Below are 26746 nucleotides of genomic sequence, written 5' to 3' on the forward strand. Positions count from 1 at the left end.
CACCAGGCACTCCAGTGATAAATTTGACAGACCTGTTACTTGAACTGAGCAGTGTTGTGTCAGACGTTGTTAGCGTATCATCACGTGCCATGGACACAAAACAAGATTTCATCAGAAGTTTGAAGATGGAAATGTAAGTCACTTTTACATATTTAGTGGTGATACAGATGGTGTCGCAACTTTCTTCTTTGTTTACTTTGCGGCTTCCTCTTCATTCCTGCCTTCAGGTCTGTCATCCCTGAAAACCGAATTCTCTAGCTTAGACATGGCATGCAAATGAAAGCGGTGTAGAGCCTAAAATGGTTCTAAACTGTCGGCGCTACCGTATATAAATCCTGTATAATAATAATTGGAAGGTTTTTTTTAACTTAATGCATTCTCTGCTCTAAGGTAAAAAACTTGCATCCCCCCCCCCCCCCATACTTGAGCGTGATCCAGCGATGTGTACGAAAGCAGCATCTCTCGTTTTTCTCACTCCTCATGGATACCGCAATCGCAGCCATTGAGGGGGCAAGGCAGAGACATGCTCTGTGTGATGATGGACACAGAATGGGCCTCGGGAGTGAGCATGCAGGTGGGCCCCCAGAGCAAGCAGCTTGCTATAGGAGCACTCATCAGGGGTGGGGCAGGACTCGAGTCCTCCTTGGATGAGTTCCCACATTCCCAAAGGCCCCCCCGGACTTGACTCCTGGGTAGGGATGTTGTAAATCTGTTCTGACACTGGGGAATTCCGGAGTTCACTGTCTGAAAAACAGCTCAGTGGGAGTGAATCCCCATCCACCTTGAATGTGCGCATGGGGAAATCGGGACAGTTTTTTTCTTTTATTCCTTCAACTCGCTGTTTGAATAAAAACGCAATCATTTATGGGCTGTTTAACTGCTTCCTGCCTGCCCAACGTCATGTTGTCGACTTTGAGAGGTGATGTCTGAATTATGACTGCAGTTACAGGCATCATTCAGATATCTTCTTTTAGAGCTGACGATTCCCTGCACCGCAAGAACAATCATAAAGGCTTGATCATTCTCATAGGTGCTTCTCCCAGCTCGCCCCTGCCATCAGTGACCTGGAGAAGGAACCGACCGGCGGGGGATGTTGACCATAGAGATTTCCGGCGGGCCAGATGATCCCCGGAGTCTCTATGATCGTATGGAGGCAAGGCGTAATGGTATTACCTCGACTGGGAAGCCATGATCCATCATTCCCTTTTTTATTTTATTTTTATTTTTTATTTTTTTTCAGGCTTCACAGCCTAGAAGTGATATCTGGGGACCTTTTGACCCCATATCTCACTGTAAAGAGGACTTGTCACGCACTGTTCCTATTATAATGGATGTTTACATTCCTTGTAATAGGACTAAAAGTGATAAAAAAAATTAAAAAGTATCAACAAAGCATCAAACTAGAAAAATGTAAGTAAATTAACTATATATATATATATATATATATATATATATATATATATATATATTATAATTTTTTATAATTTTTTTTTTTTTTTTTAAAGCTCCTTTGTCCCCGCGTGCTCGCTCACAGAAGTAAACGCATACTTAAGTCATACCCACATATGTAAACAACATTCTAACCACATGTGAGGTATTGCTGCGAATGTTGGAGTGGGAGCACCAATTCTAGCACTAGACCTCCTCTGTAACCTTAAAACATGTAACCTGTAAAAAATGTTAAAGCGTCGCCTATGGGGATTTTTAACTACCGAAGTTTGACATCATACCACGAGAGTGTGCAATTTTGAAGCGTGACATGTTGGGTATATATTTACTCGGCGTAACACAAATTCCGTGCAAGATAAAAAGTTGCAACAACCGCCATTTTATGCTATAGGGTTTTTGCTAGAAAATAAAAGAAAAGTTTGGGGTTTCTGTGTAATTTTCTAGCAAAAAATGTTTTACATGTAGGAGAGAAATGTCAGAATTGGCCTGGTAGGCAAAAGTGGTTAAAGTTCATTAACCCAGCTTTTCATATTCCTGATATGTGTATGTTGTACCATGTACTTGTATGAGAGTCTCCTGTTCTCCATGTATTGCTACATTTATGTGAAACCTTATACCTTTTATGGGAAATTGTCTTATACGGTCTGTAGAGGATTGAGGTGAATAGCTCCATGTTCTTTTATAAAGTTTCATAATATGTTGGCTGTATATAGGGGTAAAAATACATAATAAATCCCATCTTCTCCTTTTTTTTCTAAAGCTCCTCTTTGAAGGAAGAGCTGCAGAATCAAAGATACCAGCATAAGTGTGATGTGCGTGACCTGCAGGATAAGATTGACAAGCTAACAAAAATTAACGGTGTCCTTGAGGAGAAAATAACCAGTAAGGAAAAGGTAAATATCCAGCCACTTTTTTTTTTTTTTTTTTTTTTTTTTTTTTTTAGAACTACCATACTTTAACCATCCATTTGAAGTTTATCCACAGTAGATCTGTCATGGGCTGGGGTACTTGTTTCTGATAGGCTCTTATGTTTATAAATAGCAATTGTTTTTTTGAATGTGTTTCTCAGTGTTGTGATTACATTTGTTATCTTGATCTAGGTAGCTGCTTAGGTCCTAAAGTCACTAAACCAGTATGGTTCCTGGTGATGTGGTTGCTTTGACGGTCTAGCCTGAAGTTTTTAAAGTACAGTCTTAATGATTATAAATGTAAAGTTCCCTTTTCATCATAATGTTAAATGGTTGACATATTGTCATCTGATTGTAATCAGATCTTCATGTGATACCTCTGCATGTGATAATACAGTACGGAAAATAATTTTGATTCCCTGAAGGTTTTGTAAGTTTGCCCACTTACAAAGAAATGAAGGGTTTAATTTTTAATCATAGGTGTATTTTAAATGATAGAGACAGCATATCGACCAATAATCCAGAAAAAAAACACATTTTAATAATTTTATAAATTGAGTTGCAGTTCAGTGAGTAAAATAAAGTATTTGATCTCATGTGGAAACATGTTTAGGGGCTGTTTCTCTGCTAAAGGTAAAGGCTGTCTTTGCCGCATTTAGGCCCCATTCCCACCTGAATGTTTTGTAGCTTGAAGCCTGAAGCTACAAAACGCTGGAGGGGAAAAAAAAACTATTCTCAATGGAGATGGTTCACATCTCCACTCCATGTCGCTTGAAGCCGAACGCCTGAAGCTCAAACAAGTTCTGAACCCTTTTTTTGTCGACCTTTTTGACCTTTTAGGCTTCATGCACACAAGACGCAGATGCAAACTCTGCTGGACACGTGTTTTTAAAAGCTGAAACCGGAGTTTATAAACACCCGTTTTGCCGCGATTTTTACCGCGTTTGCGTCTAGAAGCGTTTAGTTAAGCTACCATCATAGACCCTCCCCAAGCTCAAAAAACAGTATTAACTATTTCAGCACTTTTGTGACACCAGAGTGAGTAGCAGCAGCTGTGAGAGCAGCAGTGTACTTGTATTTAGCATATCACTTGCCACGGCACCTGCCACAAGTTGTGGATTCTCCACTTGCCACATCAACAGCCACGTCACCAGTTGTAGATTGTCCACTTGCCACGTCACTTGCCACATCACCTGCCATGTCACCTGCCACAAGTTGTGGATTGTCCACTTGCCACGTCACTTGCCACAAGTTGTGGATTTCCACTTCACTTGCCACCTGCCACGTCACTTGCCACAAGTTGTGGATTGTCCACTTGCCACATCACCTGCCACGTCACTTGCCACAAGTTGTGGATTGTCCACTTGCCACATCACCTGCCACGTCACTTGCCACATCACCTGCCACAAGTTGTGGATTGTCCACTTGCCACGCCACCTGCCACAAGTTGTGGATTGTCCACTTGCCACGCCACCTGCCACAAGTTGTGGATTGTCCACTTGCCACGCCACCTGCCACAAGTTGTGAATTGTCCACTTGCCACGCCACCTGCCACAAGTTGTGAATTGTCCACTTGCCACGCCACCTGCCACAAGTTGTGAATTGTCCACTTGCCACGCCACCTGCCACAAGTTGTGAATTGTCCACTTGCCACGCCACCTGCCACAAGTTGTGGATTGTCCATTTGCCACGTCACTTGCCACGTCACCTGCCAGGTCACTTGCCATGTCACCTACCACAAGTTGAAGATTGTCCACTTGCCATGTCACTTGCCACTTCACCTGCCACGTCACTTGCCACAAGTTGTGGATTGTCCACTTGCCACGTCACTTGCCACCTGCCATGTCACTTGCCACAAGTTGTGGATTGTCCACTTGCCACGTCACCTGCCACAATTAAAGTTGAGCCCCAATATCTTTTCTTTTGGATAAAGCTCGTAGTAAATATAAATGGATATAAAGTAATTTTAACTGTCTTCCTAATATATCTTTCCCTGAAAACTCATTTAGGCCCCTTTCACACTGGGGCGGTGCGGGTGTCGGTGGTAAAGCGTCGCTAGTTTTAGCGGCGGTCTGCGGCCGCTAGCGGGGAGGTTTTAACCCCCCTAGCGGCCAAAAAGGGTTAAAACCGCCCGCAAAGCGCAGCTATACCGGTGGTATAGCTGCGTTGCCCCATTGATTTCAATGGGTAGGAGCTGTTTAGGAGCAGTGAATACACCACTCCTTTCACCGCTCCAAAGATGCGGCTAGCAGGACTTTTTTCACCGTCCTGCTAGCACACCACTCCAGTGTGAAAGCCCTCCGGCTTTTTCACACTGGAGTGAAAGGGGCCGGTTTTTTTCAGGCGCTACACAGGTGTGAAAGGGGCCTTATTCAGGGAAGCCTATCCCACACCCACCTAACAACTGTCCTCGAGCCACCCCCACATCAAAGTATTCTCTGTAGCTATTACCTTTTGTACCACCACCCCCTCCCTTTAGAATGTAGGCTCTACGAGCAGGGCCTTCCTGTACCTTTTGTATTGAACTGTACTGTAATTGTGTTGTCGTCGTCCCCCCTCCCCATACATTGTAAAGCGCTGCGTAAACCGTTGGCGCTATATAAACCGTGTATAATAACCTTTGATCATTAGAGTTTTGTTTTTGTTTTTCTTAAAAAAATGTTAAAAAAAAATATTCTGTTCTTTTTTGCTTCTTTTGTGTAAAATACCCAAGTGAGCCTGCCATTCCCCTTGGTTTCCTCTTTTGAGAGCATAGCATGTTTAGTTTTCTAGCTGTGCTGGGAACTTGGCCTCCTCTTCTCCAATGATCAGACTTGTGCTGACATGCCCACATTACCTCCCCCCCCTTTGCAGAAATTCACTGACAAGATCAGTGTATTGCTGTTTCTCCTCCCCCAGCTCTCTGAGCTTATTATGTAGCTGAGAATAGATGCTATGTGATCACGTAAATACCTTCTTTTTTTTTTTTTCTAATATCACATAAAAGTTTTACAAGGTGAAGGTTGGCATATACTTTAACCTCCCTGACGGTGATCCCGAATCTGGCTCAGGCTGGAAATTCAGTACCACGTGCGGTAACCCCCAGCCAGACTCGGGATCGCATCGCTGCATACAGGGAGAATACAGGGAGATGTTACTTACCTTGTACCCTGGATCCAGCGATGTCCTCCACGCTGTGTGAGCGAGCTGTCCTCCACTCGATTCACACAGTGCCCGAGTGCCGCCGAGCTCCGTTCCCTGCAACGTTACGACGCACGGGAGCGGAGCTCGGCGCCAAATTCAAAAAAGTAAAAACACACAAAACACATACAGAACTGTAATCTTACAGATTACAGTACTGTACAAAAAAAAACACCCCCTTTGTCCCTAGTGGTCTGTCCAGTGCCCTGCATGCACTTTTATATTATAAATACAGTTTTTTTCTGCCTGAAATTTGGAGATTGCCCATAGCAACCAAAAACTGTCCCTTTATGTCAAAAGTGATTTTAGACCAACTAGAAAACGGCGGTCATCAACCACTCAATCTAATGACAGCGACAATTCTGCAAATGAGCAAATTTCAGTGTTTTTAGATTTGATTACATTATTGAATAATTTTTATTATTTATTATCATTATTTATTATACATTTTATCATTCCTGGGATGTCTACTAGACTCTTGTTTGAACAGATTTAAGAGAGTTATTCCTAAGAATTGCAGGCCTACACTATAAAACGTCAAATTTCCATGCAAAATAATTGTACCGCTTTCAGCACCTAAAATCAGAACTAATCATACCACCAGGGAGGTTAATGAAAAAGCTGTGTCCTAAACAACTTGGCACCCAACCACTATTTAAAAATTGCACTTCACAGTTCCAGCCTGAATATGTTTAATTTGTGTTTTATATATGTACAAAGGGTCAGCCTAATTGTTCATTTACATATGCAGGCTTTGCTTTATAATGCTACACAATGGTTGCGCTGTTATGTTACATCCAACAATGCAAGTCTATGGCTCTGCTGACCTCCTTGCCATATAATGTTATATCCTGTATGGGTTATATAAAAACTTGTGCACATGAAGACTTATTGCAGCATAAAATAGTGGTCTCTACTGGCAACTCTGGAAATTTCTATGGCTAATACCTTTTTACAGTAAAAATACGTCAGTCTAGTAAACATGACCTACACATCTCAAAATGTTACTTATGTATTCCAAATTATAAAGTGTAAAATATGTTGCCTTATTTCCTTCCAAAACCATAAAAGTGCTTTTATTAAAGTGTATCTAAACCCAAGAACAAAAAATGAACGTACTGCAGCTCAACTTTCCTTGGATGTGGTGGCTGGATTTTTTCAACTTTTTATTTTTTTTTTCAACTTTTTATTTTTTTCCCCTTTATTTTTTACCTCATGATCCTACCAGGAGAACACTTCTGTTCTGGGATGTCAACTATACTGCATATTGAAGAAGCACATTCTCCCTAGGAAGAGTGTGTGTTAGGAGTATAGTGTGGAACACCTGCCCCCCTCGATAAAATAGGGGAGGTGCTTTGCAGTTGAGATGGTTGGGATCAATGCAAGGCATAACTGACTGAAGAAGAACACAGGAAGTTGTTGTAGATTTTTGGCTGGTCAATTTTCTATTTTTTTTTTTTTCTTTTTCACTTGTCGAGCAGGTATAAGAAAATGTTTTCATCCGTATGTTTAACAAACCATAAGATAGCAAATAAGATACATTTTTTGTTAAAGTATACATACTTTAACCAGTTGCCGACCGCCTCACGCCGATGTACGTCATCAGAATGGCACGGGCAGGCATAAGCACATAAATGTACGTCCTTGCCTTCCCGCGGGTCGGGGGCCCGATCGGGCCCCCGCCCGGTGCCTGCGGCGGTCGGTATTCGTTCGGGAGCGATCCCGGACGAGGGGACGGCCATTCATTCATGGCCACCCCCTCGCAATCGCTCCCGACGAATGAAAATCCCCCCTGACATCACTTCCTCTCCTGTAATGTAAACACAGGAGAGGAAGTGATGTATTCTCTCCTCGTGTCGGTCTTTTTCGTTCCGGCACGGAGGAGAGAGGATCGGTGAGTTGCACCTAACACTACACTAACAGTAGAACACGCCAGGCACACTTTTCACCCCCCTGATCACCCCCCAATCACCCCCCAATCACCCCTGCCCCCCCCAGTCACAGTGACACCAAGTGCATTTTTTTTTTTTTTTTTTTTTTTTTTATTTTTTTGCATTGGTGTCATTTGTGACTGTAATAACTGTTAGGGCAGTTAGGGCTAGCCCCCTTTAGCTCTAGGGTGCCCCCCTAACCCCCCCAATAAAGGTTTAACCCCGTGATCACCCCCCGTCGCCAGTGTCACTAATAAGCGATTTTTTTCTGATCGCTGTATTAGTGTCACAGGTGACGCTAGATAGGCAGGTAAGTATTTGGGTTCGCCGCAGCTTTTTATAGCGTCAGGGACCCCCATATACTACCGCATAGCCCCCTGATTGCCCCCCAGTTAACCCTTTCACCAGTGATCACCATATAACTGTTACAGGTGACGCTGGTTGGTTAGTTATATTTTTTTGTTTCAGGGCACCCGCCATTTATTACCTAATAAAGGTTTAACCCCCTGATCACCCGGCGGGTGATATAAGTTTTTTAGGGTCAGATAAGGCCTGCGTCGCCCCAGCGTCAGGTTAGTGCCAGTACCGCTAACACCCACGCGCAAAGCATACACCTCCCTTAGTAATATAGTATCTGATCAGATATATATTAGCGTTGCCAGCATTTTAGGTTTCCCAAAACGCATTGTTAGCGGGATCAGCCCAGATACCCGCTAGCACCTGCGTTTAGCCCCTCCGCCAAGCCCAGCCCAGCCCACCCAAGTGCAGTATCGATCGATCACTGTCACTTACAAAACACAACACACATAACTGCAGCGTTCGCAGAGTCAGGCTTGATCCCTGCGATCGCTAACAGTTTTTTTTGTAGCGTTTTGAAACAGTCGCTGACAGGCTAGGTGCTTTTTTACCTGTGAGTCTCACTAGTGTACCCCTAAATTTAGAGCCCAAAATGGCAAAGCGAAGGTACACTAGTGATGAGGCCTACACGTTTCTGAGCATGACAGATAGTGAAGAGGACGTCACTCATCTGTCAGATTCAGGCTCAGAATACGATCCTGTAGAGGACAGCGGCTCCATGACAGATAGCTCTGACGACGGAGATGAGGCCGCTGTTAAGAACAGGTGTGCCCAATCCCGTATGTATTCTGTTGTTGAGGTGCAGGAACCGCAGGTCACTCGTATGGAGCAGAGACATACTAGAGCCGCTCAACCTTCTGGTGAACTGGCAAGCACCAGCGGCCTAGTACACCCTGGACCTACATCCAGCACTGCAGTAACACGTGGTGACGTGGCGAGTCCCATAAGTGCAGTTCAAGCTGGCGAGGTGGCAAGCACAAGTAGTGTCCCGCTGCCACCAAGAAGAAGACAAAGACAGGCCCGTCGTACCCATAGTGCCCTTCCTGCAGAATTCGCCAATCCTATTTGGGTGCCCACCACTTCTGCAGAACCCGTACTTCCCCCATTCACTGGCCAACCTGGCATTAACGTGGAAACAGTTGATTTTACGACACTTGACTTTTACTCACTGTTTTTCACCGAAGATCTCTTTAGATCTATTGTGGACCAAACCAATTTGTACGCTGCTCAACACATCGCCACTATTCCCCAGTCCGCCCTTGCCAGACAATGGAAACCAGTTACGGTTTCCGAATTTAAAATCTTTCTGGGCCTCTCCCTCAACATGGGCATAACCAAAAAGAGTGAGTTGCGGTCATATTGGTCCATTGACCCAATTCACCATATGCGCGTGTTCTCTGCTTCCATGTCCAGGGCACGATACGAGATGATTTTGCGGTTCATGCACTTCAGCGACAATGAACTCTGTCGTCCTCGTGGAGACCCTGAGTATGATCGGCTCTACAAAATTCGGCCCCTCATAAACCACTTCAACCAACGTTTTGCAGCCTTGTTTACTCCCGATCAAGTTGTCTGCGTTGATGAGTCCCTGATTAAATTTTCTGGTCGCTTGTCCTTCAAACAATACGTCCCCAACAAGCGTTCCAGATACGGGGTCAAGATGTATAAGCTCTGTGACAGGGCCACAGGCTATACACGTAGTTTCATGGTTTATGAGGGAAGAGATAGTCACGTAGAGCCGGAGAACTGCCCTGACTACATAGGAAGCGCTGGCAAGATAGTGTGGGACATGGTGTCACCCTTATTCGGAAAGGGGTACCACTTGTACGTGGACAATTATTACACAAGCGTGCCACTCTTTAGTCACTTGTTTGATCAGCAGATTGGAGCATGTGGCACCGTGCGACCTAATCGCCGGGGCTTTCCCCAGCGGCTTGTAGAGTCCCGTCTTAGGCTGGGGGAGAGAGCCTGCTTGCGCAGTAATAATTTGCTCGCTATGAAGTGGAGGGATAATAAGAATGTTTTCGTTCTTACCTCCCTTCATGCAGACACGACGGTCCAAATTTCTACGGCGACTGGTGTTGTGGAGAAACCCCTCTGTGTCCACAAATATAACCTTAACATGGGAGGGGTGGACCTCAATGACCAGTTGTTGGCGCCGTATCTAGTTGCCCGTAAGTCCAGACGCTGGTACAAAAAAGTGTCTGTTTATTTATTCCAATTGGCTATACTGAATGCTTATGTACTACACAAAGCTTCAGGACGGACTGGATCCTTCCTCAAATTCCAGGAGGATATCGTCAGAGCCCTTCTGTATCCAGGCGGTGCTCCACCTCACCTTCCCCTACCAGATGCAGTAAGCCGGCTGCATGAGAGGCATTATTCTTATGTCCTCCCGAGTACCCCTACCCAACGAACCCCCCAAAAAAGATGTCGTGTCTGTACCAAGCGCGGATTTAGGCGTGACACCCGTTCTTATTGTCCCCGCTGTCCTGGCAATCCTGGTCTTTGTCAGGGTGAGTGTTTTGAACGCTACCATGAACTAGTTGAGTATTAGCGCAGGGTACAGCATTGCACAAGCTAGGCACACGTTCACAGGGTCTCCCAAGATGCCATCACATTTTGAGAGACCCAAACCGCTGGAACCGTTACAACAGAAAAAGTGTTAAAGTTACAAAAAAAAGTGTTAAAAAAAAAAAAAAAAAAAAGTAAAAAAACCAAAAAAACCAAAAAAAATATAAAATAAAAAAACCAAAAATAGTTGTCGTTTTATTGTTCTCTCTCGCTCTCTATTCTCTCTCTATTGTTCTGCTCCTTTGTACTGTATTCTATTCTGCAATGTTTTATTGTTAACCATTTTTTGTTTTCAGGTACGCCATTCAGCTGTAGCGTGGATTTATTTATCTTGACAGCAACAGCGTTTGCTCCCACGATATGTAAAGCCACGACTCCAGCGCTGTCGGAGGTGATTTCACCACCACAGTTAAAAAAGAGCATATATGCCGAAGCATGGGGGCATAAGGGGTGGAGGATCGATTTTGCTCCTAATGCCGCGTACATACAGTCAAAATTCCGACGGAGGGCTTGCCCGTGGAAAAGTTTGAATGTATGTACGCGGCATAACTTTTTTGCGGGAGGATGCCCCCATGCTTCGGCATATATATATTTTAGGCACAGATTGTGTTAAATGTGTTATTTTTTGCGATTTTTTTTGTATTTGCTTTGCAGGTATGGTAAGTCCTACTGTTATACTGTAATGTTACTTTGTTTTATTGTTAACCATCATTTGCTTAGCAGGTACGCCATTCTGCTGCAGAGCGGATTTATTTATCTTGACAGCAACAGCGTTTGCTCCCACGATACATAAAGCCGCGACTCCAGCACTGTCGGGGGTGATTTCACCACCACAGTTAAAAAAGAGCATATATGCCGAAGCATGGGGGCATACGGGGTGGAGGAACGATCTGCTCCTACCTTTTGCGGGAGGATGCCCCCATGCTTCGGCATATATAAATGGTGCATGTATGCCCACCATTAGAAAGTGGGTGGATGAAGGGTGGTATCTAATGGTGGGCATGCCCACCGATCAATATTTTTTTTTCGTTCAGCCCACAGGCTGCATGAAAAAAAAAATACAATATATGCCCAACCAGTTCCAGCAACATACTGGTATGTTGCGGGACTTTGAGTGCTTATACCAGAATGATGCCTGCAGGTTTAGGTATCATCTTGGTATCATTCTTTTCAGCCAGCGGTCGGCTTTTATGTAAAAGCAATCCTAGTGGCTAATTAGCCTCTAGACTACTTTTACAAGCAGTGGGAGGGAATGTCCCCCCCCCCGCACCATCTTCCATGGTTTTCTCAGGCTCTCCTGTCCCAACAGGGAACCTGAGAATGCAGCCGGTGGTTCCGCCAGCTGACCATAGAGCTGATCAGAGACCAGAATGGCTCCAATCATCTCTATGGCCTAAGACACCGGAAGCTACGAGCATTTCATGACTTAGATTTTGCGGGATGTAAACAGCGCCATTGGGAAATTGGGAAAGCATTTTATCACACCGATCTTGGTGTGGTCAGATGCTTTGAGGACAGAGGAGAGATCTAGGGTCTGATAGACCCTAATTTTTTAAAAAAAGAGTACCTGTCACTACCTATTGCAATCATAGGGGATATTTATATTCCCTGAGATAACAATAAAAATCATAAAAAAATATATATAAATGAAAGGAACAGTTTAAAAAAAAAATAAAAAAGCAAAATAAATAATAAAAAAAAAAAAAAAAAAAAAAAACCACCCCTGTCCCCCCCTGCTAAGGCGCAACGCGGAACACAAGCGTTGGTCTGGTGGCATATGTAAACAGCAATTGCACCATGCATGTGAGGTATCACCGCGAAGGTCAGATCGAGGGTACTAATTTTAGCAGTAGACCTCCTCCGTAAATCTAAAGTGGTCACCTGTAAAGGCATTTAAAGGCTTTTAAAAATGTACGTAGTTTGTCGCCGCTGCACGTTTCTGCGCAATTTTAAAGCATGTCGTGTTTGGTATCCATGTACTCGGCCTAAGATCATATTTTTTATTTCATCAAACATTTGGGCAATATAGTGATTTTTAGTGCATTAAAATAAAAAAAAGTGTGTTTTTTCCCCAAAAAATGCGTTTGAAAAATCGCCGCGCAAATACCGTGTGAAAAAAAAATATGAAACACCCACCATTTTAATCGGTAGGGCTTTTGCTTTAAAAAAACACTACATGTTTGGGGGTTCAAAGTAATTTTCTTGCAAAAAAAAATATTTTTTCATGTAAACAAAAAGTGTCAGAAAGGGCTTTTTCTTCAAGTGGTTAGAAGAGTGGGTGATGTGTGACATAAGCTTCTAAATGTTGTGCATAAAATGCCAGGACAGTTCAAAACCCCCCCAAATGACCCCATTTTAGAAAGTAGACACCCCAAGCTATTTGCTGAGAGGCAGGTCGAGTCCATGGAATATTTTATATTTTGACAAAAGTTGTGGAAAAAATACATTATTATTATTTTTTTTTTTTTTTTGCACAAAGTTGTCATTAAATGATATATTGCTCAAACATGCCATGGTTATATGTAAAATTACACCCCAAAATACATTCTGTTGCTTCTCCTGAGTACGGGGATACCACAAGTGTGAGACCTTTTGGGAGCCTAACCGCGTACGGTACCCCAAAATCCAAGCACCACCTTCAGGATTTCTAAGGGTGTAAATTTTAGATTTCATTCCTCACTGCCTATCACAGTTTCGGAGGCCATGGAATGCCCAGATAGCACAAAATCCCCCCAAGTGACCCCATTTTGGAAAGGAGACACCCCAAGCTATTTGCCGAGAGGTATGGTTAGTATTTTGCAGACCTTCATTTTTGTCACAAAGTTTTGAAAATTGAAAAAAAGAAAAAAAATATACATTATTTTTTTTTTTCTTCATTTTCAAAAACAAATGAGAGCTGCAAAATACTCACCATGCCTCTCGGCAAATAGCTTGGGGTGTCTACTTTCCAAAATGGGGTCATTTTGGGGGGTTTTGTGCTATTTTGGCATTTTATGGCCTTCAAAACTGTGATAGGTAGTGAGGTGTAAAATCCAAAATTTACACCCTTAGAAATCCTGAAGGCGGTTCTTGGTTTTCGGGGCCCCGTACGCGACTAGGCTCCCAAAAAGTCCCACACATGTGGTATCCCCGTACTCAGGAGAAGCAGCAGAATTTATTTTGGGGTGTCATTTCACATATGTCCCTGGCATGTGTGAGCAATATATCATTTAGTGACAACTTTGTGAAAAAAAAATAAAAGTTTGTAATTTTCCCGCAACTTGTGGCAAAATATAAAATATTCCATGGACTCAACATGCCTCTCAGCAAATAGCTTGGGGTGTCTACTTTCTAAAATGGGGTCATTTGTGGGGGTTTTGTGCCATCTTGGCATTTTATGGCCTTCAAAACTGTAATAGGTAGTGAGGCGTGAAATCAAAGATTTACGCCCTTAGAAAGCCTGAAGGCGGTTCTTGGCTTTCGGGGCCCCGTACGCACCTAGGCTCCCAAAAAATCCCACACATGTGGTATCCCCGTACTCAGGAGAAGCAGCAGAATTTATTTTGGGGTGTCATTTTACATATGCCCATGGCATGCATGAGCAATATATCATTTAGTGACAACTTTGTGAAAAAAAAAATAAAAAAAAAAAAGTTTGTAAATTTCCCGCAACTTGCGGCAAAATATAAAATATTCCATGGACTCAACATGCCTCTCAGCAAATAGCTTGGGGTGTCTACTTTCTAAAATGGGGTCATTTGTGGGTGTTTTGTGCCATCTTGGCATTTTATGGCCTTCAAAACTGTAATAGGTAGTGAGGCGTGAAATCAAAGATTTACGCCCTTAGAAAGCCTGAAGGCGGTTCTTGGCTTTTGGGGCCCCGTACGCAGCTAGGCTCCCAAAAAGTCCCACATATGTGGTATCCCCGTACTCAGGAGAAGCAGCAGAATTTATTTTGGGGTGTCATTTCACATATGCCCATGGCATGCGTGAGCAATATATCATTTAGTGACAACTTTGTGAAAAAAAAAAATAAAATAAAAAAAGTTTGTAATTTTCCCGCAACTTGCGGCAAAATATAAAATATTCCATGGACTCAACATGCCTCTCAGCAAATAGCTTGGGGTGTCTACTTTCTAAAATGGGGTCATTTGTGGGGGTTTTGTGCCATCTTGGCATTTTATGGCCTTCAAAACTGTAATAGGTAGTGAGGCGTGAAATTAAAAATTTACGGCCTTAGAAAGCCTGAAGGCGGTGCTTGGTTTTCGGGGCCCCGTACGCGGCTAGGCTCCCAAAAAATCCCACACATGTGGTATCCCCGTACTCAGGAGAAGCAGCAGAATTTATTTTGGGGTGTAATTTCACATATGCCCATAGCATGTGTAAGCAATATATCATTTAGTGACAACTTTGTGAAAAATTTATAAAGTTTGTCATTTTCCCGCAACTTGTGGCAAAATATAAAATATTCCATGGACTCAACATGCCTCTCAGCAAATAGCTTGGGGTGTCTACTTTCTAAAATGGGGTCATTTGTGGGGGTTTTGTGCCATTTTGGCATTTTATGGCCTTCAAAACTGTGATAGGTAGTGAGGAGTAAAATGACATATGTATGCCCTTAGAAATCCTGAAGGCGGTGCTTGGCTTTCGGGGCCCCGTACGCGGCTAGGCTTCCAAAAAGTCGACCACATGTGGTATCCCCGTACTCAGGAGAAGCAGCAGAATGTATTTTGGGGTACAATTCCACATATAACCATGGCATGTGTGAGCAATATATCATTTAGTGACAACTTTGTGTAAAAAAAAAAAAAATTTTTTTTTTTGTCATTATTCAATCGCTTGCGGCAAAAAAATAAAATATTCAATGGGCTCAACATGCCTCTTATCAATTTCCTTAGGGTGTCTACTTTCCAAAATGGGGTCATTTGGGGGGGTTTTGTACTGCCCTGCCATTTTAGCACCTCAAGAAATGAGATAGGCAGTCATAAAATAAAAGCTGCGTAAATTCCAGAAAATGTACCTTAGTTTGTAGATGTGACAACTTTTGCGCAAACCAATAAATATACAATTATTGACTTTTTTTTTACCAAAGACATGTGGCTGAATACATTTTGGCCTAAATGTATGACTAAAATTGAGTTTATTGGATTTTTCTAATAACAAAAAGTAGAAAATATCATTTTTTTTCAAAATTTGCGGTCTTTTTACGTTTATATCGCAAAAAATAAAAATCGCAGAGTCAGTCAAATACCTTTAAAAGAAAGCTCTATTTGTGGGAAGAAAAGGACGCAAATTTCGTTTGGGTACAACATTGCATGACCGCGCAATTACCAGTTAAAGCAGCGCAGTGCCAAAGTGTAAAAAGACCTCTGGTCATTTACCAGCAAAATGGTCCGGTCTGAAAGTGGTTAAGAAATCTTGTCACCTTGCCAATGCTGGGCAACGTAACAATCTCTGTACAAGACCCCACACTTCTCGTATACTGAACTGACTTGTTCTCCCTTTCACCAGCTAGCAGTAAAATTAACAATTTTGCTGATGACACCAAATTCTGTAACAGTGCTAGAGCCTGGCACTTGGCTGTTAGGCCTGGGCACCATCACAGTGCAGCAGGTTGTATGTTCTTTCATATCTGGAAGTGTTGGGTGTGGAAGCTGAGAGAACACTGGTAAGGTTAGTATTTAGGTTTGGTAGATGTCCCTTTTTTAAAAGATCTGTCACGTTATCTTACATTGGCAAAATTATCGTAATGTTTTTTTGTTTTTTTTAAGCAGGGTAGACTTGTCAAACATGAGATGATTAATACAATTCTGTACTCATACAAGCCTGCTTATCCAACAGCATATCAGAAAGCTTCAGGAGCTGGTCCATCACCATGAACAGAAGATAATTCAGCAGATTACCAAAATGAACGAGACAGAGGTAAAAAAAATTCTATTGTCTGTTAAGCGATCGCACCGTTTGTGAATTCATATAAAAGAGTTGGCTTTGTCATTATTTATTCTAAACCAGAAATTCACGTTTTATGGATATATGTGAATTATTTGATAGCTGGGATAAAACTGAAGCCATTATCTTTTGCTACCGTAGCGTTTGACTTGCTTTACATTATCCATGTTTTTCTTGTTTAACCATCAAGCTATGTATAACACTACTGCTTTCCATTGGCACACTATCACACGGGAGCTGCCAGTGATGTATGGTCTCTCACCACAAGGCCCTATTGCCCTCAGTTTTTTTGGGCTGGACCTTGGCCCTTTTTGAGGTCCTAGATGGCAGGAGTCACAAACTAGCCTCTTCGTTCTCCCCTCTTGAGTCGGTTCCTGTCTTTGCTCTTGCAAGAAGGTTGGTTGATGAGGATGAGTTCCCCCCCCCCCCTCCACTCTTCTGAGAAATTGGATCAAGATAGGATTTCTTTTGGCAGAGATGTCATTCAAGCTTAGGGATCCTATTGCTACCTTTTTATATAATGTGGTACGTTTATAATTGGAGCAACCGCAGTCTGTGCACCCTAAGATCTCCATTAATGGTTTCAATAATTTTGTCCAAGCTTGCTACATCCTTTGCATAATTCCCCCATCAACACAAATGGTGTTGCCAGGGGAATCCCTCTTGCTGAGCCATTGTCTTCTACAGGGGAAGCCGTCCCTGCCGGGAGAAGACAGTGATTATCATTAGCCACTTGCGATTTACCTCAAGCAAATTTGGCAGGCTGGTTGTACCCAAGTTGATCGAACGATCAACTTGGAACATTCAGCCTGCCCACTAATGGTTTTCCTTTTGGCCAGTTCCTGCTGAACTGGCAGAGATTCTAACCTTCCATGGCTGACCTTGGAGCCTGTTTTTCAGGGTGATGGGCTTCACCCTGAAAAGCTCTTTTAAAAAGATTTATCTTACGTTCACTGACTGACACAGCTCCTTTACTTTAGACCTTCGGGTTGTTATGCCACCTTCAGGAGAGGACTAGGCAGAACATGTTAACATGTACAAAAAAACAGAGCTTTCTAGTTCCGCCCAAGGGGCAGTCCCTTCAGTAACAACCCCCTAGCCTGCATCCTGCAGCCTCATTTATTTATTTTTTTGCCTAGTGAAAGAGATGGACCTAGGAACCCTGCGGGCCGATCGGTCCGTTGATTATTTTTTATTTTTTTGCAGAAGTTTGCCTTTTGCCCAAGATTATGATCCTGTGATCTGCTATCAACAGCTGGCTGAGTGACAGGCTGGATACCCTTATCCTTGTAGTCTCCCCAGCCTGGCCAGCGAGCGTGTGCAGACCAGAGCTCTGCGCTGGGTCAGCCACGACATGCCCCTCAGGCTCCAGGGGCGGCCGGTGAGCGCAATGCTCTGGGGCACACATATGACTGGGCTACTGATGTCTGTGTCAGTGTGCCATGGCCAGCAGCCACCCCATACTGATCTGAGAGTGGGTCTGTGATGGAATGTCCCCAGCTTGTCCGGAATGGTAAGTACAGCTGTTCCTGCCTTGGTGGGGCTGAGCAGCTGGGCATTCCCCTGGGAGGTCTATTCGAGGGTCCCTCCCCTCCCTCCTGTGGGGGATGCTGCATGGGCTGCTGAGCGGTGTGTGTGCCACATACAGGGGCCCCCTGGGGGGCGCTCTCACCTTGGGTGGGGGGCTGCGCTGGTTGGCTGTTGTCTCTTTCCTGGGTGTCTGGAGGTCATGTTTGGTGTGACCAGGGAGAAGCATGATCGGAAACCATTTTACTGTAGTTCAGTGGCAATTTTACCTGTGATTATGTCCTTTATATTGGACGCTTGGTGGCCATTTTGTTGTAGCCCAGCGCAGTTTTCATGCTCAGCGCTGTTCCCTGAGGCTCAAAACAGCGCGGTTTCCTCTCACAGACACCTGAGAGCTGACACGGCGCAGGCACACCTAGCTGGACGGCTCAGAACTCGGTCAGGGTGGTAAGTCCTGTAGTGGGGGCCCCTCAGCCTGCAGCAGTTAGGAGGGTGGGACCATTCACTGTCATAAGTCCCCAACAGGTGGCAGACAGGGTGGGTCAGCATGGCTTCAGAAACTGTTTCTTCCCCCGAACTCCAGACAATTGCAGCTGGTTTGCCTGCAGACAGTGCAGTAACTCTGGACACTTTGTCGGACACTGGGGTGGAGTACTGGGGGTACTGTTGACCCAGGGCCTCTGTTCGGAAGAGGAATCCAAGTGCTCGAGCTACGAGTGATCAGGCTATGCCTCTCCACATGGTCAATGAGACTTCAAGGGCGTCCGATCAGGATCCAGTCGGACAAAGCCACGGCGGTGACATATGTCAATCTTCAAGGAGGAACAAGAAGCTCGGCCGCCGCAAGGGAGGTCTCTCACATCCTTCAGTGGGCAGAGCGACATGTACCGACTATATCGGCCATTTACATCCCGGCAGGCGGACTACCTAAGTCGCCAGATGCTGGACCCAAGAGAATGGGCGCTGCATCGGGAGTTCAGGCTACTGTGCCTGCGATGGGGCACACCAGACGTTTATGTCCTGGCGTCCCGTCTCAATTGGAAAGTGCCGAGATTCGTGTCCAGGATAAGAGATCGTTGGGCAAACGCGCTGGTGGCTCAGTGAGATCAGTACCAGCTGATCTATGCCTTTCGTCAGCTAAAGCTACTGCCACGTCTGCTCCGCAGAAGGAGGCCGAGAGGATTCCAGTAATTTTGATTGCCCCAGATTGGCCTCAGCGTCCCTGGTACGCCGACCTAGTGCGCCTGGTGGCGGACGCCCCTTGGCAACTGCCGTTACGAGAGGACCTTCTTTCTCAAGGTCAGATTCTCCATCCTGCTTTACCATCGCTGGCTTTAATGGCATAGCTGTTGAGGGCTGGGTGCTAAGGAATCGGGGCCTATCGGACTCTGTGATTTCAACTATGTTGAGAGCATGAAAATCTTCTTCTCGGAAAATATATCCATATCCAGGATCTTGCTGTTTCTACAGCGTGGAGTAGACCAGAAATTGGCTTTGAGCACCATTAAAGGACAAATATCAGCCTTGGCTGTCTTTTCTTCAGTGACCCCTGGCATCTCACTCTCTAGTGAGCACCTTTGTTCAGGGAGTTCAGCATGTAGTTTCTCTGGTGCATCCACCTTTACCCCGTGGGATCTGAACCTGGTGTTATTGGCGCTTCAGAAACCGCCATTTGAGAACATCAGAGAAATTCCCTTGACTCTTTCCCAGGAAGTGGTCTTTCTAGTAGCCATTACATCGGCCAGGAGGGTTTCGGAACTGGCGGCCTTGTCCTGCAAGTCGCCTTATCTGGTTATCCCTAAGGATAAGGTAGTGTTGCGTCCGCAATCTTCTTTTCTGCCGAAGGTGGTTTTGGCGTTCCACATCAATGCAGAGATTGTGTTACCATCTTTGTGTCCTAAACCGACACATTCTAAGGAGGTGGCCCTCCATTCCCTGAATGTGACCCGGGCTCTAAGGGTATATTTGTCTGCTACGGCTCCCTTTCGGAAGTCAGACTCTGTTTGTTTCGGTAGCTGGTTTTAAAAAAGGCATGGCGATCTCGTCGGCCACCATTTCCAGGTGGATCAGACAGATTGTGGTACAGGCCTACGCCTTGAAGGGACACGTGCCCCCCCCCCCCCTTTCCAGTCACAGGCCATTCCAGCAGGGCAATTGGAACCTCTTGGGCCTTCCGACATCAAGCGCCTGTCGCTCAAGTGTTTAAAGCAGCGACTTGGTTGCCTGTTCACACCTTTACAAAATTCTACAAGGTAGATGTTGGTGCATCGGCTGATGCTTGTTTTGGCCACAAAGTTTTGCAGGCTGCCGTGTAATTTTCAATTTTTGACAAACGGTTCCCTTTAAGTAAAATGCACTGTTGCATTGTTACCGCAAGTTCTGATGCGGTTAGATAAGATGGTGACTCCCCTGTTAGGGAGCACTTCTGTTTTTGTGGGTGAAGTTTTTATGCCATTTCCCACCCCTCGTTTTGACACTGCTTGGGGATGACCCGATGGTCTAAAGTAAAGGAGCGGTCAGTCAATGAATGAAATAGGATTTTTTTGTACTCACCGTAAAATTCTTTTCTCTGTAGTTCACTGACTGACACAGCACCCTCCCCTCCTATTGTTTACATTATACTGCTTGTTGACGTACTGAGGCTGAAGGATGCAGGCTGGGGGGTTGTTACTGAAGGGACTGCCCCTTGGGCGGAACTAGAAATTTCTGTTTTTTTGTACATGTTAACATGTTCTGCCTAGTCCTCTCCTGAAGGTGGCGTAACAACCCGAAGGTCTAAAGTCAGTCTGTGAACTACAGAGAAAAGGATTTTAAGGTGAGTACAAAAATCCTATTTTTCTCTTTCGTTCATCGACTGACACAGCATCTTCATCTTGACCTTAGGTTATATCTCCCCTTTAGGAGAGGACTAGGCAGAAAGTGTTAAAAACAGCAACACTTTCACAGTACTGCCCAGGGGGCAGTCCTACTGGCTATAACCCCCCACACTGCATCCAGCATCTCAGTTATTTACTGCCTAGTGTAGAAGGACCTGGCTCCCCATTGGTCCTGGGAACTTTTTTTCTTTTTTCTGCATTTTTTGATTCAACAGCCAGTCTGGGTGACAGGCTGGATAATATAGATCCTTGTAGTCTCCCCAGCCTGGACATCGAGGGTGAGCAGGCCCTAGCTACGCGCTGGGTCGGCCATGACATGCCCAGTCAGATCCAGGGGCAGCCGGTGAGCTATATGCTCCAGGGCACACATATGGCGCTTCTTCCCCAGACATCCCTGTTATGGCAACTGGGACCCCTGAACCTGCGGTGCCTATGGACGCTCTGTTGGCAGTCCTGGAGGCCTTTGTTGCCAGGGTGGAAGCTGCGTGCGGGTGCAAGGGGGTAAGAAACGCCCCCTCCCCCCACCGTCTTCTGGGGAAAGCTCTGATTCAGATTCGGGCCCCGCTGTGACAGGCAGCTACTATTCTGACATATCAGAGGATGCATACCAGGACCGTTCGGACAGTGAGGATGACTCCATGTCCGGTTCAGCGCAGGAAAAGGCGCTTGTAGAAGCTCTTATTACAGCGGTGCGAGATACCCTAAAAATGGAGGATAAGGCGGGGACATCTACAGAGGTGTCGGTCTCTTCCAGGTCCCACAAGCCAGCCCGCGCGGCTAAGGCGTTTCCTTGCCCAACTTATTTTATTATTTACAAGGAGTGGGGAAAACCGCAGCGGGCCTTTTAAGTCCCGAAACGCATGGAGGTGTGGAGAGTTTACTGAAGAAATGGACATCTCCTCGGATTGTTGACCCCCCCCCCCGCCAGTATCCAGGTTAAATAAGGTAACCACAATTCTGGTGGAAGGGACTCCTGCTTTCAAGGACCCTGCCGACAAAGGCCGAGGCGTTTGCCCGGTCCATGTTTACGGTGGTGGGGTCAGCATTGGGGCCAGTGTTGGCCACGGCCCTGGTGTCAGAGACGCTTGCTGAATGGGCAAAATTGTTGCATCGTGAGTTGAAGGAACAGGCTTCCCCGGTCTGCGTGGAGCTGGCGGACCAGTTGGTGCAGGGCCTTAAGTATGTCTGTGATGCAGCCTTAGATACGGCCTCCTTGTTCTCTAGAGCCTCTGTATCAACAGTAGCACTACGTCGCCTGATTTGGCTGAAATGCTGGCCTGCGGACCAGGCGTCTAAGAAAGCAATGACGGACTTGCCCTTCCAGGGAGAGAGGCTATGTGGTGCCTCGCTGGATGACATTATTAAGAATGTTACTTGGGGAGAGAGTACGTTTCTCCCACAGTCCAGAAAAGGGAAGGAGTCACGCCGTAGGCAAGGGCCCTCCTTTTCCGCGCAGAAGCGGAATTTTCGTCTGCCAGGGGCAGCAGGTGAGCACTCCCAGTCCAACAAGGTGCCTGCTGAGGGACAAAAGCATCCCTGGTTTCGCAAACAAAACAAGCCAGCTTGGGTAGGGGGTCGCCTTCAGGAGTTTGCAGCCCGGTGGACTTCCCTACTTTCCGACCAGTGGGTCTGCGAACTGGTTTCATCAGGATACAAAATAGAGTTTCTTTCTTGTCCGCCAAACCTTCATCTTCCGGCTCGTCAGGAGGCCCTGTTTGGGGCAGTACAGGACCTGCTTCTGCGCGGGTGATAGTACCTGTACCGACGCCGGAAAGGTTTCAGGGTTTCTACTGCGATCTGTTTGTAGTCCCAAAGACTGAAGGGGTCTCAGTGGTCACTGCACTCCATCAGGGGGATTTTATGGCATCCCTGGACATCGAGGATGCATAACACACACCCAAGTTCCCCCCTCCCCCCCCCCCCGAAGAAAAAGGCTCATGCTTCCATCGGGTGTTCATCTACTGAGGTTAGTAGGAAGGGTTCCTTTTGTCACTATAAATCCTATGTTAAATCTAAGACCCGAACATGCTTTTTTGAGAAGGAATAGCCCAACAACCTATGTCTTCTGACAATGAGGATGGGTTCCCACTTCTCATGAAGAGGGATGTCTGTCGGCCTCTGAGTCCTGGACAGTCTAACACCTGGGTCCAGAGTGGTGTTTTCAGGAGATAAAAATTAGTTTCACACCCTGCCTTTTTCAACTTCACGCGCTTTAATTTGTCTCCTTTTTGCGACAAATCTGTTTGTTGCTAACAGCAAGGAGCCATTGCCCCCGTACCAACAGGAGAACATTTTCAAGTTTTCAAATCTCTAAATTCTTAACAGTTCCCAAACTAAGTGGAAGACTTCTGCATATTCTTGATCTGAAAATTCTTAACTTTCTTACAAATTCACAAATTTTGCATAGAAGATGCCAGATCAGTCATTGCCTCCTTCTTCCTGGGAGGGATTTTCTGTACACTGCCTATCTGCAAATTCTATCCAACATTATCTGTGTTTTGTAATGACAAACTTTTGTGTCTTTGTCACTCCGGGTACTTCTTGGCCCCCACGGAAGCCCTCAAGTTGTGTTTGCATGAAGGTTTTGGGTCTCATGGTGGCCTCCTTTGATTCACGTCAGACTGTTGCAACTCCACATTTGGATAAATTGACTCCCAAGGCGAGGCTGGTGGCTTTCCAACCCAGTGCTGTAGTTGCGGAAGCCTTTTTCACAATTTTGGAGAGTTGTCACAACAGATTCCAGCTTATCAGGCTGGGGAACGGACCTGAACGCTTTTTTGGACCTTTCTGCCATCCACAGCCCAGGTGTGGAAAATTGGCCAGTGGACTTTCTCAGTTATCAGCATCTGCATCCCCAGTGGAATGGCATCCCCATCTGGAGTCTTTTCAAGCCCTTTGCCACAGGTGGGGATCCCTAGATGTGAACCCCCTATTGTTGAGATTCAACAACAAATTTTGCAGTTTTTTAGCCAAGTTCCAGGACCCTTGCACCTTCGCATTGGAGGCTCTGGTGACACAGCGAGATCCATTCAATTTTATCTATGCCTTCCCACCCAACCCCAGCCAGCTACTGACCTCTTCAGTTGGTATTCAGCAGATACTTAGTATGTCTCTTCCTGTGTAGGAAAGCCTGGCTGTCTTTTTTGTTTTTATTTTAAGTAAAGCTTCACTTTACTACTTGCTGTCCAGAGGCTGTTTTATATATGGCCTCAGCAGCAAGCTGTTATACCAGGATCGAGCACCTGCAGCCATGCTCCGATATCATTTTTTATAAGTTCGGTCGGCTGGCTGTGCACGGAGAAAAAAACCTGTTCACTGACCACTTCTATGACTAATGAAGCCAGAAGTGACGAAAATTTTGTCAATCCGGTTTAGGAGCTTCCTTTCCCTGGCCAGTACAGCCAGAAAAAATATCTATAATCAAACTGATCTGTTTGGTCAAATGCTTAGAAGGGCTCAATAAGGAAAACTGGTCACTACCCAAAGCTATCACACCCCTTTAAAAATAAAGGAAAACAGCCCAGTTCCCCCATGCTTGCACACAGGTCTTGCACGCATATGTAAGCGTCGATTGCACCACACATGTGAGATATTAGCGTGAATGAGTGAGGAAAATAATTTTAGCGCTAGAGCTCATGCCTGCCTCTAAACTAAGAACCTGTAAAGGCTTTTAAAGCGTCACCTATGGGTCATTTTAGACACAGTTTTGTTATTAGAATTATGCGCTGGTAAGTGACTCTGTAGTCGGTTCACATTTACTATATGAAGAATCACAAATGAAGGAGATGGTTTTTGATTTACAATGGTTTATAGCACAATTTTATGCTTATAATTACATACAAGTAAGGTGAGTGGGTTATTTTTTTTGTTTGACATCGCAGTGCAACACCATTTAATAATTTTTATTGACTGGATGTGGGAATACATTGGGTGGTTGCAGCAGCTCATGTGTTTTTATTTATTTTATTTCGTATATATTACAGCTTACGTTGAGTTTTATGAATAGATTAGTGGCAGTGCAGGAGTTTTTGGGTTAACTGTGAGATCTACTGCCAACTTTGCAGGACTTCTCTCTGGGTTTTTATATACACTGCTCAAAAAAAATTAAAGGAACACTTTTTAATCACAATATAGCATCAAGTCAACTAAACTCCTGGAACATTGCTCTGTTCCATTAACTAGCAGAGGTGGGTTTTATTCAGTTTCAGCTGCTTTGGTGTTAATGAAATGCAATGATGAGACCTCCAAAACGGGAATGGATTTGCAGGTGGAGCCCACTGATGTTTTTTTTTTCCCTACATATCTTTTCTGACTGTTTTTCACTAGTTTAGCATTTGGCTAGGGTCAGTGTCACTACTAGTAGCATGAGGTGGTACCTGGACCCTATAGAGGTTGCACAGGCAGTCCAACTCCTCCAAGATGGCACATCAATACCTGCCATTGCCAGAAGGTTTGCTTTGTCTCCCAGCACAGTCTCAAGAGCATGGAGGAAATACCAGGAGACAGTTACTCTAGGAGAGCTGGACAGGGCGGTAGAAGGTCCTTAAGCCATCAGCGGGATTAGTACTTTCTCCTTTGTGCAAGGTGGAACAGGATGAGCACCCAAAATGACCTCCAGCAGGCTACTGGTGTGAATGTCTGACTAATCGGAAACTGACTTCATGAGGATGGCCTGAGGGCCCAACGTCCTCTAGTGGGCCATGTGCTCACTGCCCAGCACCGTGGAGCTCGATTTTTCCATTGAACACCAGAATTATCAAGTCCACCATTGGTGTTCTGTGCTTTTCACAAATGAGAGCAGGTTCACCCTGAGCACATGTGACAGAAGTGAAGGGGTTTGGAGAAGCCGTGGAGAACATTATGCTGCCTGTAACATCGTTCAGCATGACAGGTTTGGTGGTGGGTCAGTGATGGTCTGGGATGTCCGTCGTCATGTAGCAAGAGTATGCAGCCAGTTCCTGAAGGATGAAGGAATTGATATCATTGAATGGCACCCACGCTCGCCTGACCTAAATCCAATAGAATACCTCTGTGACATTATATTTCTGTCCATCCGACGCTGCCAGGTTGCACCTCCAGTTGAGCAGCTTTGTGATGCCCAGGTCCAGATCTGGGGGGAAATACACCAGGACACCATCCATCTCATTAGGAGCATGCCCCGATGTTGTCAGGCATGCATGTAAGCACGTGGGGCCATACAAACTGAGTACCATTTTGAGTTTCTGCAATGAAATTTCAGCAAAATGGACTAGCCTGCTGCATAATTTTTTTCACTTTTGATTTTTGGGGCGTTTTTGCATTCAGCCCTCTGTAGTTTAATTTTCATTTCCATTAAACAATTTTCCATCATTTTGTTCCTAACACATTACCCAGTCCATATCATAATAGATATCCAACATGATATTTTTCCCCATTAAGATCTCGTGTTTTCAAAGTGTTTCTTTAATCTTTTTGGGTAGCGGAGTATAAAGCACTTCTGTGTTCTGTACCACCTAGTGGATTATTCTTTTTAAAGCATAATGACTACCTGGCTGCTTCAGTTTGTCTGGCCTTGACCTTTAAAACCCTATGTTTCATTCAAATAGGATGTCATTCAGGAAAACTCCAAGTTAAAACTTTCATTAAAGCAGTGTGAAAGTAATGTGGAAGTCCTTAAAAGAATGCTGGTCCAAAATCCCTCAGATACGGAAAGAAACTGGATAGAGGAGAAGCTGATGATGCACAAAGATGTAAGTCTGCTTAATGTTGAGTGTCCATGAAGTTTTTATAGATCATTCTTGTATAATAGGGGTTTCAGTCCCATGAAAGCTTTTAATTAGGTCAGGCATTCACAACCTTTTCCACATTAGGCACCAATATACAAGCAGTTCACTGACACACCATTTATTTAACGTTGTAGTATGGCTTGTTTTCAACTTTTGCACTTATAGTTTTACTTCCTGTGGGAAATTAAAGTGGTTCTAAAGCCATAACATTTTTTTTACCCCAATTACCCTAATGCTTAACTTTCCTGACC

General features: G+C 44.8%; 1 protein-coding gene across 4 annotated transcripts in view; it reads left to right on the forward strand.

Annotated features, from left to right (window-relative positions):
• Positions 1–26746, forward strand: part of SPAG5 (sperm associated antigen 5) — a 191205-nt gene that overhangs the window by 126354 nt on the left and 38105 nt on the right. For all 4 annotated transcript variants that reach the window (XM_077480426.1, XM_077480428.1, XM_077480427.1 and 1 more), the window contains 4 exons: positions 7–133; positions 2210–2342; positions 16220–16300; positions 26316–26459. In XM_077480426.1, the coding sequence (XP_077336552.1) occupies positions 7–133; positions 2210–2342; positions 16220–16300; positions 26316–26459 (485 nt within the window). The remainder of the gene's footprint in view (positions 1–6; positions 134–2209; positions 2343–16219; positions 16301–26315; positions 26460–26746) is intronic.

Source organism: Lithobates pipiens, unplaced genomic scaffold (assembly GCF_037356315.1).
Source record: "Lithobates pipiens isolate NorthernLeopardFrog02 unplaced genomic scaffold, aLitPip1_a1.2 Scaffold_16, whole genome shotgun sequence".
Classification (NCBI taxonomy): domain Eukaryota; kingdom Metazoa; phylum Chordata; class Amphibia; order Anura; family Ranidae; genus Lithobates; species Lithobates pipiens.